General features: G+C 36.5%; 1 protein-coding gene across 8 annotated transcripts in view; it reads left to right on the top strand.

Annotated features, from left to right (window-relative positions):
• Nucleotides 1–19559, top strand: part of GRIK1 (glutamate ionotropic receptor kainate type subunit 1) — a 356592-nt gene extending 337033 nt beyond the window's left edge. For 2 of the 8 annotated variants that reach the window (XM_081071071.1, XM_081071070.1), the window contains 3 exons: nt 2033–2283; nt 18596–18682; nt 19087–19559. In XM_081071071.1, coding sequence (XP_080927197.1) covers nt 2033–2283; nt 18596–18682; nt 19087–19242 — 494 coding nt within the window. In that variant the 3' untranslated portion in view covers nt 19243–19559. Of the gene's footprint in view, nt 1–2032; nt 2284–3185; nt 3404–3640; nt 5024–18595; nt 18683–19086 lie in introns of those variants that run through there. The other 6 variants (XM_081071073.1, XM_081071072.1, XM_081071076.1 and 3 more) reach the window with 4 other exon arrangements.
• The last annotated feature ends 315 nt before the right edge of the window (nt 19560–19874 follow it).

The raw sequence follows: 19874 nt of genomic DNA, 5'->3' as shown, positions 1-19874 counted from the left end.
AAAGATTGGCAAAGTCATCTCAGTCACAACACAGAATGGAAGATTTTGCTAAAGACTCTCAGGACAGAAGCTCTGAAAAATGTGCTTCCCGAGAGATTTAAAATAAAACTTTAACAGAATGAGAGCAGTGAAGCCTTAAACAGGTTACCAGGAAGCCAGAAATTACCTTCCTTAAAGACAACTTTAAACAGAGAACTGATCCTCATCTGTCTGCAATGAAAACAGGAGAGAGTCAGTCAGCATTAATTGAGTGTCCATTATGTGTACTGTGTGATTACTGGTGTAGCCACCACTGTAAAAATTATTTGTACACTCTTCAAAGCACTTTTATGTACATTAAAATGGAGCTCTCCTAGTTCACTTACTTGCTCACATGCTATGGGTATACTAATTGTGCTAATGTTGACACTATTATTCTGGGGATGTTTAAGCAAGCAGTCAATATCTTCTCATTTGGCTTTCAAGAACAATTTTCTCACCAAAAATCCATACTCTTACCTGAAAAGTCACCATCTAATTCCAGAACATTTTGCTCTTCATTTAGACTTGATTTTGTGTCCTGACTATGACTTTAGAAAATCTTGGGAGAAAGGGGAAAAAAATGACACAAGCCAAAATGTTAACATTCTAGTTTCCCATCTTAAACATTGCCATTGAACGTAAAGTATGTGGAGGTTTGGGAGTGGGTACACAAAGGAGACGAAAGAAGAAGCATTAGTGAAAATAAGACTAGAAGAGTAAAAAGAATTGAGTTAAATTCTTGACTCTGCCAATAACTATTACTTTCATTCACTAAATTTCTTCAATCCTAAAATTAGTGCACTTGACTATATGATTTCTAAGATTTCTTCTGGTTCTAAGATGTCACATTTTTCTCTTTGCAATTTTTTTTTCTTTTTTGCATTTTTCTGTTTCTATCCAAAACTTAAAAGTTTGCAAACAGAAAGAGCCAGGGTGTATTCCCACTAAGTAGAAGAAATTTGAACAAAATTATTAGCCTCCAAGGAGATATTGAGTAAATGAATCTTCCCGTCTTTCATCTCTTCCTTTGCATTGACTGACATAGGATTCCAGTACTAGGCAAGCTATGACCACAACCTAATGTTGGTGCTTTCTAACCTTAAATATAATTAAAAGTTCCATGACATTACTAAAAGATAGATTATGAAAATATTAATAAAGGCCTTGCAAATTTTCCAAACAACTGAATTTCATAGGACCTTTGAATTAATTAAAACCTACTCTGCATAGTATATTAATAGGTATATTGGTCAGTATGGACTAATTACTGTAACCAACATCTGAAATTTTCCAGTGGCGTACACAGTAAATGGTTATTTCTTGACCTTGTCACAGTCCAAAGTAGATTGAAAGAGAGACTCTGATTCATGCAATCATCCTGGGACCCAAGCTCCTTGGAATTGGTGGTTCCACTACCCCTAGTGATTTGAAATCCTTTTCTTCCTGCTGTGTATTTGGGGAAGGGAAAGTAGAGGATCGTGCTGTGAGGATTTATGAAACAGGATTGGAAATAATCTTCCATCACTTTAGCTCCCAATACCTAGAAATTGGCCAGATCACCACACTAAATTGTAAAGGAGCCTGGGAAATGTCTAGCTACTCCCTTGAAAGAAGAGGAAATGACACTAGTGATTATCTAGTTAGGCTGTCACAATATCAGACAATCAAAAGCCTAGAAAAAGTAGAATCTAAACAACGAAACCTCCTAATTCATGTTGGAAAAGCCTCATGAAAACCTCACAAGAAGCAGAGGTATATCACAGAATTCCCAACTCAGCTTTGCCTTGTTTCAAAGGAACAGACAGTCTAGGCAAGAATTCATCTCAACATGTCAGCTATCCCCTTTCCAATTATTTAGAGCCTTCAAAAATAGGATTGAACTTTTGTGCCCTTTGCCAGTCAACTTGTGGATTTCCCAACAGCCATAAAGTAGTTAGCTTTAAGACAATAATCTTTCTTCACATCTTCTTCAACCTTTTAGTGACCAATATCCAAATGACCTTACTTACAGGTTCACCTTACCGGGACAAAATTACTATTGCTATCCTTCAATTACAAGAAGAGGGGAAACTGCATATGATGAAAGAGAAGTGGTGGCGGGGAAATGGCTGTCCCGAGGAAGACAGCAAAGAGGCCAGTGCTCTGGGAGTAGAGAATATTGGGGGCATCTTCATTGTTCTGGCTGCTGGACTTGTCCTTTCTGTATTTGTAGCCATCGGAGAATTTATATACAAATCACGGAAGAACAATGACATTGAACAGGTGAGTCATCTCTTTCTAGGCCTGGGTAGTTTTTAGTATTATCTGTCTTAATTTTGGTTGGTTGGTTGGTTGGTTGGTTTAAGGATGTTTGCACTTTTTTAGTAACAGTATATTGAACTAGATGCCCAAAAGAGCCATTTCTGTGTTAGAGCAAAGAGCTATTGAATCCCTGTTAGGTGCTGCTGAGACTTCAGCCCCATCACTTATTAATGAGGAAAAGAAAGCAAAGCACCTTATACATTAAGCCCAGTTAGTGCTATTCGGAATGACAGTACAGAAATTTCAAAGTCAGTTAATTTATGGAACCAGTTATTTGCTCTTAAGATAGAAACCCTAGATACAGCAGGGAAGAAATAAATCCAAAATTGGAAAAGATATAAAGAGATATTTGAGAGAAATATTACCATCCCTTAATGTAGATGCTGAGTCCATGTACTGATATAAAGCAATTTATATAAAGATATAAATATAATATTTTGAAACTGAGCTCTTACCTCTATCAAGGTATACTTTGTAAAAGATAATTCACCTTTTTGTTTTTTGCCAGGAATACGATAAATAACACAAAATGACAATAAAACATATTAGAAACTTTATTTTTTCAAAATTGTATTTAGGATTATGGTTGATTTCAACAGCCAACCACTTTTGTCTATTATTTTTATTTTTGATGGAAATCATACCAGTTTACATTGTTCTAAATCAGATGAATGTGACTAAAGATAATTACTTCATAAACATACTAGAATAAATAAAATACAAAACTCATGGCATTGTAGTATATTAGGCCACCCAGTGAATTTAAAGATACTGTTAGAATGTCAAGACAATGAACTATTAATAGTTTCATAGTTTAATGCTCAGCTGTCACTGTCTTGAAATTCTTAATAATTTTTGAACAGGGGTCCTACACTGTCATTTTGCACTGAGCCCCACAAATTATGTAGCCAGTTCTGTTGAAAAATCGCACACTGGTCCCACTTTCTTCACATGGAAGTTCTGCTTAAGCTCCCAAATCCGGGTTGAATGATTATCACCTGATTTCATCATGAAAAATTTCCTCAAATCACAAGGCAACTGTGAGAACATTAAGCACCCTTTCCTGGACCCTGTTAGAGAAACTGTCCAATTAAAAGGGAGAATGGACTGGTCTGCTTTGTTTTAACGTTCAATCTGCTCTGGAGGTGTCTTGTTTTATGCAACTAATTTGACAAATAAAAGCTTGTATATGTTATGCTTTAATGTGCTTCTCATAATTGCCTGCTTCATTTGATTTAAATTTTCATTTAAACACTCATTTTTGCTTCTGATTTATTCATTTTTCTATATTTCTTTCCTCATTTCTTTTGCATGCAAGGCTTTTTGTTTCTTTTATGGACTGCAGTGTAAGCAAACCCATCTAACCAACTCTACTTCTGGAACCACTTTATCTATGGATTTAGAATGTGGCAAATTAATTCGAGAGGAGAGAGGGATTCGGACACAGTCCTCAGTTCATACCGTGTAATCAGTTAAAAGAAAGAAAGAAAAAAAGGTGTTCCCAGAAGAAATTGTTTCTCCTTCTTGGTGTTGTCAGTGCTATCTGTACCTATGAAGCATAGTCATAATTCTGTATCCCTTTAAGATAGGAAAATTCAGGTACTCTAGATGTTAAATTCAACGCACTGGAAATAGATGTACATTGTGTGTTGAAACAGGGCATAATTGAGGCATATAGACTCCAAGATGGGTGTATACAGAGGAGTCTGCTGTACCATCAAGTTGTCTTAGTTTTGTCTCCATGCATTAAAAATAAGCAACTATTTCCTCATGAAAAAGTAGATTCAGACGTTAAACAGTGCAAAACGTGAAAACAAAATCCCAGCTTTATGAACTATTTTTCATCTTGTGAACCTTTTTTTCCCTATTTCCTTCTCCCTAATCTGAAAGGTTCTGTAGATCCACACACTTTCATACAACCCGAAGCCCTATCTTTTCATTATGATTCCAGAACAATGTTACTTTTTCATTCAAATTCACTTCACTATTTAAAATGGATTATTTAGACAAAAACTCAAAGATGTCTTAGATTTTAAAGATTTAAAAAAATGTGATCCAGAAAAGGAAATGGAAACTTCAAACCTCTGGTACCACAGAAGAGTGTGAGCTGCATGGAATCTCACTCAGGAAGGCACACAAGGGCGAGAATCATTCCTGGGGAGGAGCTCATTAACATCGAACTCTCCAGTAACGCGTACTTGTGCAGCTCAACAACTATCATTAGATTCAGAAAAATAGTGCGCTCAGAGTCTCTAAGGAACTGTGAGGTGTTTTGTTGTTGTTCAAGCTGTATGTTATTTCTTGCAAGCCTCAAGCAAGGTCCTCAGCTAGGAACTAGTGTACAGCATCTTCTATTTTCCACTCACTTTATCCTCTCTCTTTGCACTGATGAACATCTTTTTACAAGATATTATTTCATTCCCTTCCCACTCCACCAGGATAGAGTGGTTGTTCTTGGAGCAATCTTTTCTGAGCACTAGAACTTTCACATTCATTTGTCTGGCTGCTTTGCCATTATCCATTCATTCCAAGTGCATTGGGGAGAAGGGCAAATAGAGGAAAGAATTTCCATGCACATTAGTTACAGATCTCTGGGGATTTATTTTTCACCCACACTCAAAGTGCTGTAAATAATTCCCCCTCTAACTCAGCTTGGTGACATAGGAAGCCAACTGCATATTTAATTTGTTATGTTAGAGGATGTCTGCTGTTCCTTTGGGCTTGTTTCCTCTCTACAGTGAGCAGGGGAATTGAAGAGACCTTTCATCTTCCCCCAAAATGGGAGCAGTTGTTCTTTGTTCTCATTAATGGGATCACCTTTTGATATAGGAAATGATCCCCCACCCCAAAACCATATTGCTCAGAAGTAGAAATATGCCATCTGTGCAGTCGTGTAACATTTTGCCTTCTCTTTGCTTATCTTTAAATGGGCCCCAGGTTTTGAATCACAAGTCTCTCTCATCAGCTCTATATGTCTCCACTAAAGCATGTTCAGGAAAATTGACTCTTGCCCTGATTGCTTCTCAGTCTTGTTTTCTTCTTTAAATAAACGTATTTTTAAGAAAATATTTGTAAATTACACTAACATTTACTTACTGTTGTTACTGAAGTGAAAGCAACATACTGTTTGCCCTAGTTCAGAGTTCATATTTTTATACTCAACAGAATCACATATTGTGTTAAATATTATATTATTTTAGCTTCATAATTCATTGGTCCTCTAAATAGAAATTACCTAAGTTTATATTCCCAAGGACTACTTAACAAACCAAAACTGCTATCAAAAATGGTAAATGGGTGACTGATGAAATATAGATGATCAGGGTTGACGATGACAAAACTTCCGTTTCTATAACCACTATCCTTTAAAAGCATAATTCAGAGGTTCAGATAAAGAAATGATCCCTTCCAAAAATTAATACTTGTGTACTCCTTTAAGCTGTATGCTACCAAATGCTGATACGTATATATTACTTTATGGCTTTCAAAATTTTCTCACATATGGCATTACATTTAATCCTTTCAACAATTTTATTTCACCTTTGCTAACAGAAATAGGTATTAGAGTCAGAGACCTGGAGTCCTACACTTTGAAACAGAAGAGAATTTTCTAAATCAGCAGTCCTTAGGTTCAAGTTCTAGTACAGCCTCTGTTTAGTGAGTATAGACAAGTGACTGAGTTTCAAAGGCTTGGTTTCTTAATATGTAATATGTACTGGGATACACTGTCTAAGTCATAAAGTTGTGCGAAGGAGTATTTTTCAAACTAGGTTCCACTGACAGGTGTTAGTCAAATAAGATTTTTGTGATCCACTAACCCATGGAGTTATATGCTAAATGTCCCTTTATTGAACAATATCTCATTGTATGTAATATGTTACCTATGAGGCATTTAGAATTTTCAACAAGATGAAAAAATATCTAGCATTCCCCGACTTTATTGGATCACAGAATCTTTTTTTTCCCCAAAGCATCTTGACAGACCATAGTTTACAGATCATACTCCAAGAAATGTTGGTACAATGGGTCTCTTATACAACATGCTTTATACCATGCCTGGCATGTAATTGACACTCAATAAATAATAGTACTTATGATTTGAGGTAATTTTTTAACTTTTCAGAGCCTCAGATCTAGGACTTCATTTGTCAAATGAAGATAATACATTAATTTATAGAGGGGGTGCCAAAAAATGCATACAAGTGGACAGTTTGGTCAACATTGCTCAAGCAGTAGTTTGTCATAATCAGAAGCGTCTGGACGCTGATGGTAACCACTTTGAGCACCTCTTATGATTGCAGAAGTCAAATATGACTTATATTCATCTTTTGTTATCAGTATATATTGAGTATTACAATTTTAATACAGTTTTCCTTTCTTAAAATGTGTATACATTTTTTTGTCATCCTCAGTATTTGCTGTGACAATTGAATGAAATAATATTATGCCATAGAAAATGAAATCATTTATAAAGTCTTATTAATAAATATTGGTTAACAGGTGTTAGGTCCTTATAGAGAAATTAAGTGTTGCTCTCTGGCACACGGGCAGCAAGTACAGTTTATCATGCACCTTAAAACAAAGTCAGTTTGGAAAACATGTTTTCTAATTTAGAGGTTCAAACTGTCTCTAAGACCACTTTTCCTCACACAAGCAACAAAAATTAATGGCAAGTTCATGGCACCCAAGAGAAGGATGAAATTGGCAATACATGACAAGCTAAAGTGGAAGTTATGAACATCATCTCTAGGAATTTTAACTTAAATAGTCTGGAATGGAGGCAGAACAGTAGCAATTTTGTTAAGCTACTCAGTTGATTCTAGTGTGTGCTGTAGCGATCTAAAGCAGACTCTTACATGTATAATTGGCACTAGATAAGCCTTTGCTGTTTATTGATTGATTCTCGCGGTAGGACAACTAATTCTAATCAAGATAAGCAACACATATTCAGCATTCAATATGCAATACATCCTTTGAAGGGAAAAGTCAGAAACAAACCGTGCACCTCTTGGAGACAGACATTTCACTGTATTCAACTGATAATCTTCATGTCTTGTTATAAATGCTAGGCCTACACAAAATGATCAAGTAGATGGTTTACTGCTCTCTCTGTGCCCTCCTACTCCCTTCAGGAACCTCAATTTATTTCAGACACCGAGGTTCCTTAACCTCTCCTCTTTCTCTTTTTATACATGCTCTCAGATAACCAATTCTTGTCATCAAGTAAATGACCACTAAGTGACACCACCAGGGGCCATCGCATTTTAAGTAAAATTTAGATTTGAAAAAAAAAAAAGCTTGAACATCAAAAAAATATTCAAACTCTCTATTTTTATGTCACTAGTTCTCAGATTTTGGTGTACCTCAAAAATCACCTGGGCAAAATTATGTAAAATATGGATCTACCTCCAGAGATTCCGCTTCAGTGAATGTAGTTCAGGAACTGGCATTTTTAACAAAAGCTGAAAGTGAATGCTTAAAACTCATTGCGCACATCAGATGTTTATAAAAATTTGATTGAATAAGCAGTTTTCTCCAAAATTAGGTCATGTACATGAGTTTTCATTAAAATTATCCAATACAAAGGGTGTTTTTTTTAAAATAGCTTTTCTTACATGAGTTGTTTTTGTTTTTTTTCCCCAACAATCCTACATATAGTTGTTATACTTAAAAGTAGTTGTTAAGTAAGAGTTCTCTTTACAACTATCCACTGCATTTTGACTTCAAATTTGGTGGTAAGTGTGGGTTTTTATTAACACTGGCAGGTTATCTTGTAGCTTATACTTTGAGAAGTATTGTTTAGAGTGAGGAAGAGAGCAGAGAGGTATGAAAACAATGCACAAGTGTATCAACACCGTGTAGCACGTAATATTGTCAAATTTGTTTCCTAACAAGCCTGTCTATAAGCTAATGCAATAAGAGAAAAAATAAAGGTCATTCTGTTTTAGACTAAAATCATGAATTGAATTATTTTAGAGTTCTTCCAGGAAAATTGGAACCCCCCAAGGAATACACGGTGGGTAGAGATTACGCCCTTAGGCAAATCATTTGCATGATATGATTATAAACCCATCTAAGGAAAATTATCTGCAAACACCACACTGCCTTTGACTAGTATTATGTTTTAGATGAGCCATCTGTGGTAAGGCAGCAAAACAATGAATCTCGATTAGTTTCCAAGCCCATGAGCCTTATACTGTAAAGGTCTACTTCCCAGGAAGCAATTTAAAAGTGGCCTGAACAGCCCTGAAAGGCAAAAGGAAAGCAAAGCATTCTTAGTTCTTATACTATTTTTTGTATATCTAACTGAGCCAAATGGCATTATTAATTAACTTTTACAGATAATGAAAAATTTCTGCTTGGTGCTGCAGTTTTAACTTTAGGAGCCATCTCATTAGGCTTTTCACAGTTATGAAACTTTATGTCCAGATTCACAAGCATGTTAAAAACATTTTTGCTCTCCAAATCCTCTCCATAGAGACAGATCTCACAGAAAATGGGATTCTCCTTTAAATTTTCCAAGACATTCTATTTGCAAAGATATTGTGTGCGTTCACACCCTACAGAATCTGAGCTTCGTAGGTGGCAGCCCAAATAGGGCTAATTGTCCCAACTCTACAACATGTTTCCATGTCACAATGTAGACATCCAGATACACACAAAAATAATGAGCTAGACCAGAGTAATGTAATGAAGTTACTGTAGTTCCTTCTATCATTTAAAACTTGTTAACTTAGCTTGAACAGCACTTTCTTTCTGCACAATTTTTCAACTGAAGAAGAGTTTCAAACTTCAAATATTCAGATTTTTTAAGTTCACAAAAGAATGTTGCCTTGATCACATGGTCTTTACCAACTATAATTGCTAAGAAACACCCACCCTAAGTTGCTATTGATCTTTCCTCAGGGTCCTTTGGCACAGTACCCAGTGTTTCCAAGTGCCTTCAGCTTCATTTCTTTTAGAGTTTGATCACCTTATTTAACAAGTTATTTGCATAAGTCTCTTTTAATTAGGTTATTTCTCTAAGTGTGCAAAGAGGCTTTCCTTTGCCTGGAAACCCAAACATTCATCAAGTAACAAAAAGTCCAGGAAACAATTAACATCCACTTACAAGTATCTTTTCCAATGTACAAGTTGGCACTGTTTTATAAACCAGACAAATGCTGAAAGACGTCTGTGACCCATTGGAAAGGTGATTTGGTAATCACAAGTCAAGAATTCAGGTGCCTGTGCTAAATGTCTGTGTGTCTGGGCAAATCATTGCACATCCCTCATTCTTACCACTTTTCTCATCTGTGGAATGAGAGGGTTGCATTTAAAATTCTCTTCCAACTATGGTATCTTTAAAGGCTAGCAGAAAACTGAAAGAAAACTATAGAAGCAATGCAGAAAAAAAAAAAAAAGCTTAGGGATTACATATATATATATATATATGTATATATATATATGTATATATGTATATATGTACTTATGTATATACATATATATTATAAGCATATAAAATATATTTTTATAAATATATATGTAATTCCCAAGCTTTTTGTTTTTGGCATTGCTTCCATAGTTTTACTTTCTTTGAATTTTCTACACTTTCAAAATTTATAAAAATATATAAATACATGTATTTAATAAGATTGTGTAGTTATCTCAGACATGTTAAATCCTTATTTCAGTAAAGAGAATTACCTTTCCTTGCTAGTACTTCAGCGTGGAGTGGCGTGCTCCAGACATAGAAAAAAAAACAGCCATTATGACATCAAAGAATAAAAGGGTTCCCATCCAATTAATCATAAGTAAATCATTACAAAGATCGTGAAGTTAATAGAAATAGAATCATTCTTGACTTTGATAAGCTTACAGACTAGATAAATAAAATTTTAAAAATAAAAACCAAGGCACGTTACCTCAGAAGCTATTTGGAGCTATAAAACTGGTTCATTCTCAATCACAACTCAGAAAGTGGGAGATCAGCAGGGATGGAGTGCACAGGAAAGGCTTTATTCTGTAAGAACATAAGTAATTCTGCTAAATAGAGACAAAGGAAGACAAAGGAAAAGGATGATGCGCTTCTATTTTCCATTGCTTTAACCCCACCTTTTCTCCATCATCAAGCATCAAGGTTTTTATATGTACTACTTCCAAGCTAGACATGAGTCAGACTCTTAGCTTTTGAGTTTTAAGTTGAATTTACAGATTTGTAGCATAGACAAAAATCTTAAAAATCATGGCTTTCAACCTTAAGATCCAAGTGTTTTGTTGAATATGTTAGTTGTTTCAATTCAGAAAGTTTATCTAATTAGCAAGAGCCAAACCCAAAGGACCAACGCTGGGAAAATACATATTATAGTGTTTTCCTACCTCATTTTCCTATCCCTGACCACTAGGGAAGAAAGAAAAAATTGGAGGGAAGTCAGTAGAGCTTAGATGCTACCCAAACACCTAAGAGGACGTCACGATCGTCCCTGAGACAAATACCAACTGGGAGAGACAGGAAAATAGAAACTTCCAGAAAGTTCAGGGAGTCCAGAGCAGAAAATGCTATTCTTAGGCTTACAGAGTGTAGTCCCGGAGATGGCAAGACTTGTAGAAAAGTCTTACATGCAACCCTCTCGTGAATGGTAGAACAACAATATCTAGGCAGTGAGCCTGTAAGCATTGTCATAGAGTCCTGCTCAACCCCACAGCATCCCAGGGCACGCATCTAGAAACCCCTGGCCCTTCCCAATCAAGAGCCTTGTGGAAGGGCTGAGAGAACCTTAGACCGAAAGACTTGAGATAGGAGTGGAAAAGACTATGTGTGGACTTCGTGTGGAGACATGATGGGACCACAGGCATCTCAGAGGACATGGCAGAGATAGACAGCAGTACCCATGGCCTAGTAGGATATCACACCCCAGTGGAAGTCAAAAGGACAGAGGGCAGCCATGGACCAGCTGCTCCCACTATCACCAATACCCCAACCCTCTAAAACCTCTTCTAAGCCCAGATGCCCCTGAGAAAGAAGAGAAGGAGAAGGGAGGTGGGGCGATACCTGCATTAACTGAGCCATAAGCCGAAAGAAAATTTAGTTGTAAATCAAAAGTGAGTTACCTTAGTTGACAAGATCTACTAGCAGATGGGGACCTCTAAGCTAAGGTGATAGCTTGAGTTTATAGCTTGAGAAAAATGTATACTTACTACCTGTCGGCATAAGTTGGTACCCCCAAGGACTCTACATGTAGTACACACATACACTGTGGACAACTAAAACATCATATGAGGATCAATTTACCTTGAGGCCAGGGCCATTTTCTGTCTGAGAAGGGGCACGCAGATAATTTCTTGTAAGTTTATTTTTATGGCCCTAACAGCCTCTAAGTTGCTGAAAAGACCAGACCTGCTTCTCCATGAGGTGAGAAAAAGCCATTCCCCATAATATCATCATAGACAATCAGCTAAGAACACTGGTCATACACATGTGAGGCCAATATTCAGAGGAAGTGTGTTGGTTCCAAGCTTGCAAACAGGACTGGGAGACACTCAGGAGATATAGAGGAGCCAGAAAGAAGCCAGAGGATAGAGAAAAAAGTCACATTGGCCTCTGACGATGACTCCAGAGAGGAGAAAGTCACTGTGGGTACTTTGGATTGGCAGGCAAAACCACATTTTTGCCACTTTTAAGCAAGAAGAGCTGCTCACCTCCAGATAGGTGAGGCCCATCTGAAGCAGAAGCAGCTCTCTGCTCTGTGGTGTGGGGGCCATTTTGCAGCCTCTACTCCCTTCTGTGCCGTTTATTGGGAAGGGAAGTTTCAGCTGTTTTTGAGCACCATTCAGAGGCCATGGGAGCCTCAAAGGACAGTGTCCAGAAGGCCTGATGATGGGCTCTGATGATATTTCTCTTCTCTACTGACTTCTCTTCTTCTCTTCCTCCAAGAGTCTGGGACAGAGAGTGGGCACAATTTCTCTGTGTTCCCAGGTTCCCACATGTTTCTCTTATTCCACCCCATGGGAATTTAATTTCAGAAGGTGCAGGCAAGGGCCCTTCTCAAGCATTCTTCAACAGGTAGGCTCTCCCATCACCTGGTTGGACATTTTCCCTTGAAAGCAGACAGAAAAGTCCTATATTCACCCCCACCACCAATCCTAAATGCTGGGTCCTATGGGCTTTAAAGCAAGCTTTTTCAATTCAAAGTACCTTCTTTTTCCTTCTTTCAAACACCTGGCTACCATAATTATTAGCTTCAAAGTCTACAGCAGCTTCTGCAGATCCACAGAAGTCTATTTAAGAACTCAAAGCTGCAAATTTGACTCTTTCTTTCTTTCTATGTCATCTCTACCCTAAGGACAATGTATATAAAAGCTCTTGCATCAACTTTAAAAGTGGGAAAAAGGATTGAGTTTCAGAAGAATTGGAAAAAGCACATGGATTAATACCAAAATGTTACATTGCCTCCGTGTTAACCTCACTTTTCAAAGATTTCTGTGAAATTATCCCTAATTAGAGGAGAATGAATGTATCCATCCCTTTACCCCAAGAGGTTGGGGATATAGCTAGCCCTGGGCAGTCACCCTCAAGGTGAAAACTTTCTTTAAGAATTCTTAAAAATAAATGTTATATATATATATATATATATATATATATATATATATATATATATATATATATATACACATACACACACACACAACACACACTCACAATACACTTTCATTTATTTTAATGGAATAAAAAATTTTCTAATGAAATCATTAAATAAAGAAGAACCAAAGAAAGATGATCCTTGTGTAGCCAGTGACATCAAGTAACCCTCTGTCCCTCAGAGGTATAGCTCTATGGTTTGAAGGAGCTCAAGTGGGAAAACAGGGAATTCTAGGGCATGCGTTCATGCAAAGAATTAGAAGCTTAAACCTAGGACCTCAGAGGGCAAAGATGTTGGCTCTGCTCCAGGGGTGGGAGCGAAGATAAAATAGAGAAGAGAGGTAAAGGGACATAGAGATGGTGAGAACATGACATTAAAGGGAGCTAGGAAGAATGAGGTAGTGGAGTCTACGTGTTACAGCCAAAGGGAAGACAGTGCTGTAGTGAGCAGTCAATTATGGAGAGCCAGATTAAAGCATCAAAGGTACAGGAAAAAGGGCAGGCAAGGAATGGCTTCTGGGTCACAGGGGGGTATAAGCGATGACCACCCTTTGACATCTTAGTTCAGTGTCTAGACTTCCTCCTCCCTGAGGTTTCTGGCACAGACTCAAAAGATGAGAATCAGCTTCCTCATTAGCTCTCAGGCACAATTCATCATAACCACTATTCTGGAAGCTAATAGGGTGGCTGACTCTAAAGCTCTCAGATGCGTTTTTTTTTTTTTTTTAATTCCAAGGATGGCTGTATGAAAAATGGTCCAAGGATTATGAATGAACTCAGAAAACTGATAAAACCAGAGTAAATTGTACCCAAATCCTGAGTTTGGGAACACAAGAACTTCACTCTAAGATGGTGTACACATAGCTATTTCAAGAATCTCCCTCCTTCGTTCTTCACATAATTAGTGGGGGTCACTGAGGCCTGACCTCTGTTCTTGGATCATCAGTTATTCTGTGAAGACATAAAATCCCAGTACAGATAGGTGACCAGACTTTCCAAAGTCTTAGAAAATGCATGAATAGAATTCTTCTGTCCTTGTTCCTTGAAGTTTCCTGACTCTACACCCAAAACATGTTGAACATTCTAGTTTGCTCCTACATTATTCCTCTGAATTTAAGAATGGTCAGAATGTGAATGCTTAGGCGTTCTTGTTAAAAAAAAAAAAAAAAAAAATCTCTGAAAGACTGCCTCCACAGAACTATGGCAGTAATTTGACCAAACCAAGAAAATAATAATAGCTAGCAATAATAATCCCATTATTTCTCAGTAACCTATTCCTTGACGTCCTATATTTTACTGAAAATGGTCTTTATAAAAAGACTTCAAAGCATAGCTTGCCTTAAAGTTTCACCAGGTCTATACATAAAATGAAAGATTTCAAACCTACAAAATGAAAATATTATCCAAATCCTTTGACATGTGTAACATGGACATTTATTAGACAATGTCACAGAACTCTTCAAGTGTCTTTAAATAAGAAGCCTAATAAAGTAGGGAGAAACTTATCCAAAATGTGAGATTTGTATTATATTCATGGCTATACCAGAGCTTCTAAACACTAGTTTGTCAGAAAAACCCTTACAGGTATGCATCCAAAGTAGTTCTCCTAAATATACCAGTGAATGAAAGCACTGAATACAAAAATGTTAAATACACATGAGAAATCAATCTGATATCCATCAATCTGATGCCAAGTTTGCAACATTATGAAAGCCAATCTCAGATAGCTTACTCCGGGTTTTTTTCAATATTTCAAATTTAAATCAAATTCTTACACAGAGCTTTTCCGACAACTTAAGAAAAAAAAAAAAAACAAAACATTCTCCTGCCCAGATTACTTTTTTCCTGAATTTATTTTAGGTACAAAACAAGAAGAACTTGATTAGCTTCTCCCACCTCTTCTAGGCAATATTTGCAATACAAGGATGAGTGTAAGGAAAGATAATTTATGCTCAGGTTCACAGTAGTACTAAGAAATCCAATATTTGGGGTTAATCTAAAGGAGGTGTCATGCAGCCAGCAAATACAAAAAGAAACAAATCAGAGAGGAAGACAGTGGTAAGCAACTGAAAGCAGGAAAAGGAAGGAAAGGGGAGGGACACATCACAGGCACTGAAGAAGTGGAGAAAAGGATGACTTTCTGCAAAATAAACAAAAAGTCTTTCTCCTTTGGAAACCAAAATAGCTAAAGTTGTACTTTAGAAGTTTCAGAGGCAATCGCTAGCAGACTTTCAGTTTCTCAGTTTCCTTTCTTCTATAAGAGAACACACACGCATACACACGTGTACACACACACACACACACACACACACACACACACACTTTATTTCTGGACAGTACCAGGAACAGAATAAATGGCAGGAACATAGTTTATCAGCATAAATTCATTTATAAGTGAATTTTCCTGTCAAACTTATCATCCTAGGGATTCATTGTAAACGGGTTCATAAGCACAGAGACAGTATTTTTTTTTAAATGGCAAGGAACTGCAGTTTGTTTTCACTTGCTCCTTGTAGTTGAGCACCTATCCTTCATGAGCAAGACACAAGCTGTCATAAAGCCTATTACTATATAAACACTAAGATATGAAAAAAATGCCAGACAATTAAGTTCACGGACTTCCCATTGTGTAAGCACACAGTGGGAAGTTCGCGAACTTAATTGTCTGTCATTTGTAAGGTATGTGCTGGGTAAAAGAAGTAACAACAGGCATTGAAAATTCTGTTTTAAGTATGTATAGAACCTACTTGAACTAAAACACGAATATATACAATTCATAGAAATTGGTGAATAGAAGGGCACATAATGGCTAACGTGATAGAAGTTTCAACTTTTTTCACTGTTCCACCCTTCTATTTAAAAAATGTCAGCAAGTGCCATAAACTAAAAATATTTTCAGCTATGTATAAAATATTACTTTAAAGAAAGGGAGTACTTACAACATATCTGGCATTGGGCTAAGTGTTTTAAATATATCAATCCAATGATCTTTATAATAGCCCCATGAAAAGGATTTTACTATCACTTCCATTTTACAGATTAGAAAACTGAGTCCAAGAGAAAATAAAAACCTTGCCCAGTATAACCCAGCTACTAAGGAGCATAGCTAAAATTTAAACTCCAGCATTGTGACACCAGGGGCCAACTCACAACTATAAATCATGATCATATATGAATATCCATTAAAAAGGTAAACCCCACCCACCAGAGAAAGGTGGGAAGACCTAAAATGCAAGCTATAAGGGAAATTCCCAATCTACAAAGCACTTGGAGATACTATTGGAGTAGCCTATCCCCAATTTCCCTTCCTCTAGAGAAAGGCAGCTAGGTGAAAATCATTATGTCATATACTTTCTGATGAAAGTCGAATTTACGAATTTACATCGTCATGCTTAAACACAATTTTTCTGTGACTCTGTGAACATGAGGGAGTTCACGAAAAACAAATGTAGAAATAGAAGCTTTGAAAAGCTACCATAAGTTTGATGCTTACTAAGAAGCTCAATTTTTATATGTTGTATGTCTCTTTAATTCTGAGATTTTAAAAGGCAAGTTGATTAATGAATATAAGCCCCTCCTATGTCACTCTGCACCGAGCAATGACCTTCACCATTTCATTTCCTGTGGATATGAGAGTGTGTGGTTTACTTGAGCTAAGGGCTGGTGGGGCCGTAAAGGTCATCCATCTTTCCTCGTGACTAAAGGAAAAACTTGGAAGAATAAAGGTCATTCCCAATATCTTGGCATTTTCTTTTTGACAACTGGAGACAAGGTGAGAATCAAAAAGAAATCATAGTTTGTGACCAAAGACAGAGAAACCAGACCACTGATAAAACTATATTTGTATTTGCTCTGACACTGGCAGCAAGAAATAAATACTTGGGCTTAATCAAAAGAATAAAGATGGCTGTTGTATTTTAAGGCAATATAAAATTTGGAGGAGGATGTCATTTTCAAAGAAACACTTAAGTCACGTGTTGTCCAGAGAAGATCTATGACTGTCTCTCTCTGCAAAATAGGAAAGATTTCAACAAGCCCTCTCCTGGTTGTGTCTCCTATATGAGCCACACGTGGAGAGTTGCTTTGGTTATTTCAAGGTAAAATGAAGTGAAATGTCTAAAATCAAAGGTCTGACAGTTCCAATCAAACAGTAAGATGTATTTCATAGAGAAAAGAATCTCTAGAAAAGTTCTTTATAGTGATTTAATGAAAAAATCAATCAAGGTGCAGGAGATTTCAAGTGAGAGCACTTAAGTTTGGGGAGTCAGATGGACTGACTTCAAATGTAACCTTTTCCTTTCAAGAACCATATTTCTTGGGCCAATGACTTTATGTCTCCAATTGCAAATTTCCCCATCTACTACATAATGGGCATAATAACTCCTTCCTTATGAGCTTGTTGAGAGGTTTATTTGTAGAAGTGTTTGTAAAATGCGTGGCACTCTTTCCTTCCCTCCCTTCCTTCCTTCCTTCCATTTTAATGATCTTGCTGAAACCAGAAATGTCATGTGCAAAGCACCCTTCTTCTATTGAAATGAACTTCTGAGTAAAGCTTGCAAAAACCCCAACATAGCACTACTACAGTGACACTATAAAATATCCCTGTGATCTTAGTGGCAACACATAAACTTCACATCACATAGTGTTACAAAAATCATTATATTTCATTTGTGACATACTTGCTGTAACATTTTTTGAAGTGTAATTCATAGAAAACATTCCTGAATTTTTTCTTTGTGTTACATGACACACCTCTCAATTCACTAAAGCCACCACTTACCATTTGAAAGAAAATTAACATTTATGACCTGAATTTTCATTTTTTAGTACCATAGGAAGATGGAAATAAAATGCAGATCCTATAAACACGTATGTGTAAAATAGGCAAGAAGTCACGTGCTAACCACTACTGTTTTTAGAGCTGTATGTCTGATAGGCCAATAACTTACATCTGGGATCTAAAGATATATGTCTGGTTTTCAAAAAAAGTAGAAAAATGAAAAATGCTACTTATTTAAACTACATCAACTCTTCCGTGGAACAAAATGGAGTGTAAATTTTCAAAAATACATGTTGCACATTGAAATGCAAGGACCACACTTGACTTTGTACACACACAGGACACTAGTTTCTTCCTATCAGACGCTCCCAACCAAATCATCCAGTTGCATGCTGTCATTTAACTTTCAACGATATTCATTTTGTGAGTTTATGGTAAAAAAGTCATGCTTGCACTTCCATACACTTTACCAAACACTTTGGTTTCTTTAGAGGATGTTTTAAGGGTAATCTCATCAAAAACAATACCACTTTAGAGGGATCCTCACAAACAGGAATTTAGCACTTTAAAGATCTTATCTTGCCTGGAAAAAAGGACAGTAAATTATGTTTCATTATGCCATTTATATACTGTGCATGTGAATAGCTGCAGTGTAATTGTAATCGACATACACACATATGTGCCATCTGCATATGTCTAACATTTTAGAATCACAATTCCATTTTCTTTTTGTATTATGCCATCATCTTTGCTGTGCAGTTCAGTACCATATTATTTTCATTTCAACCACAGCTGCATCATTGCTGCTGCCAGATCTCTGTTTTCCGGAGAAAATATACAATTTAAAATTGTTTTTTTTTCTTTTTTTTTATCAGAAAGGAAAGTCATCAAGAATTAGATTTTATTTTAGGAACAAAGTAAGGTTTCATGGGAGAAAAAAACAAAGCCTTGGTGTAGAGAAGGTTTGTTCATTTTCTATAGCATTCCTGAAGTGTCCGTATGCCTTGATCAACCTCTCTATGTTTGGGTCATCTCACTGGGGGAAATGACTTATTTTAACTCTATTTTGGTGTCTCGGCAAAGGTAAGTTGTCTATTTTGAGAGCTTCCCTGGGTAGTTTTATATTATGGCTGTGAATGAAACCCCAAAATTTGCCCCCCTAACGTGTTGCCTCAGTTTCCCCAGTAGAAAAGGTGGGTGGCCAGCGGGTGGAGGAGGAGGTGTGGGAACTGGCCGGGAACTTACTTTGTGGCAGAGTTGCCTTATACCAATATCCTGTATTTATAAAAACCTAGGCAAGAGACAGATCAACAGAAGATGGAGATAGCTTGGTTAAACTGATGCTCTATTATTTCATGTTCTCCAGTGTCTCTCTTTCAATGCCATTATGGAAGAACTGGGAATTTCACTCAAAAATCAGAAAAAGTTAAAGAAAAAGTCAAGAACTAAGGGGAAATCTTCCTTCACAAGTATTCTTACTTGTCATCAGAGACGAACTCAGAGAAAAGAGACTGTGGCATGATTCAAGAAAACACTTTTACAGGAAGAAAATAGGAAGCTTCCAGGAAGAAAAAGGATATGTTCACCACAGGTTTTTGGGAAAAGGATTTCCTACAAGTGTGTGATGTATTTCCATATATCTATATACATAACTCTGATTATGTATATAGATATAAGAAATGCAAAAGTTTAAAAAACTCACATAGATATTACTTGGAAAATGACACTGATCTTTTGAAATGAATTTGTATGCTCACTTATTTTGCCTTTTCTCTTTCATCCCAATAAACTGCTGTGTGAGCTTTCTAAATAATAATAAAACAACAGGGTTGTTTTTTTTCCTAGAACAATTTCCAGTGTTGGTTTTTTCCCCATTACCTGCTTCCTTCACACTGTTTGCTCACCAAAAGTCATCAGCTGTCAAGTTTGCTATTTTGATGAACCCTCTCACCTGTTAAGACAGACAGAAACTCATTTCTACCTGAGTTTAAAAAAAAATAATTTTAGTTTATTCCAAATACCTAGTTATTACAGTAAAGTGAAGCCATTCGTCTTTGTGTTTTAAAATCTAATTTTCCAAATAATTTAAACTGTACTTGGAATGTCAGTGAGTATAAGATACAAGGATACTAAAAAGGGAAAACTCATTCAAAA

This window comes from Rhinolophus hipposideros, assembly GCF_964194185.1.
Source record: "Rhinolophus hipposideros genome assembly, chromosome: 2".
Classification (NCBI taxonomy): Eukaryota; Metazoa; Chordata; class Mammalia; order Chiroptera; family Rhinolophidae; genus Rhinolophus; species Rhinolophus hipposideros.
This window is presented reverse-complemented; position numbering and strand designations above follow the sequence as displayed.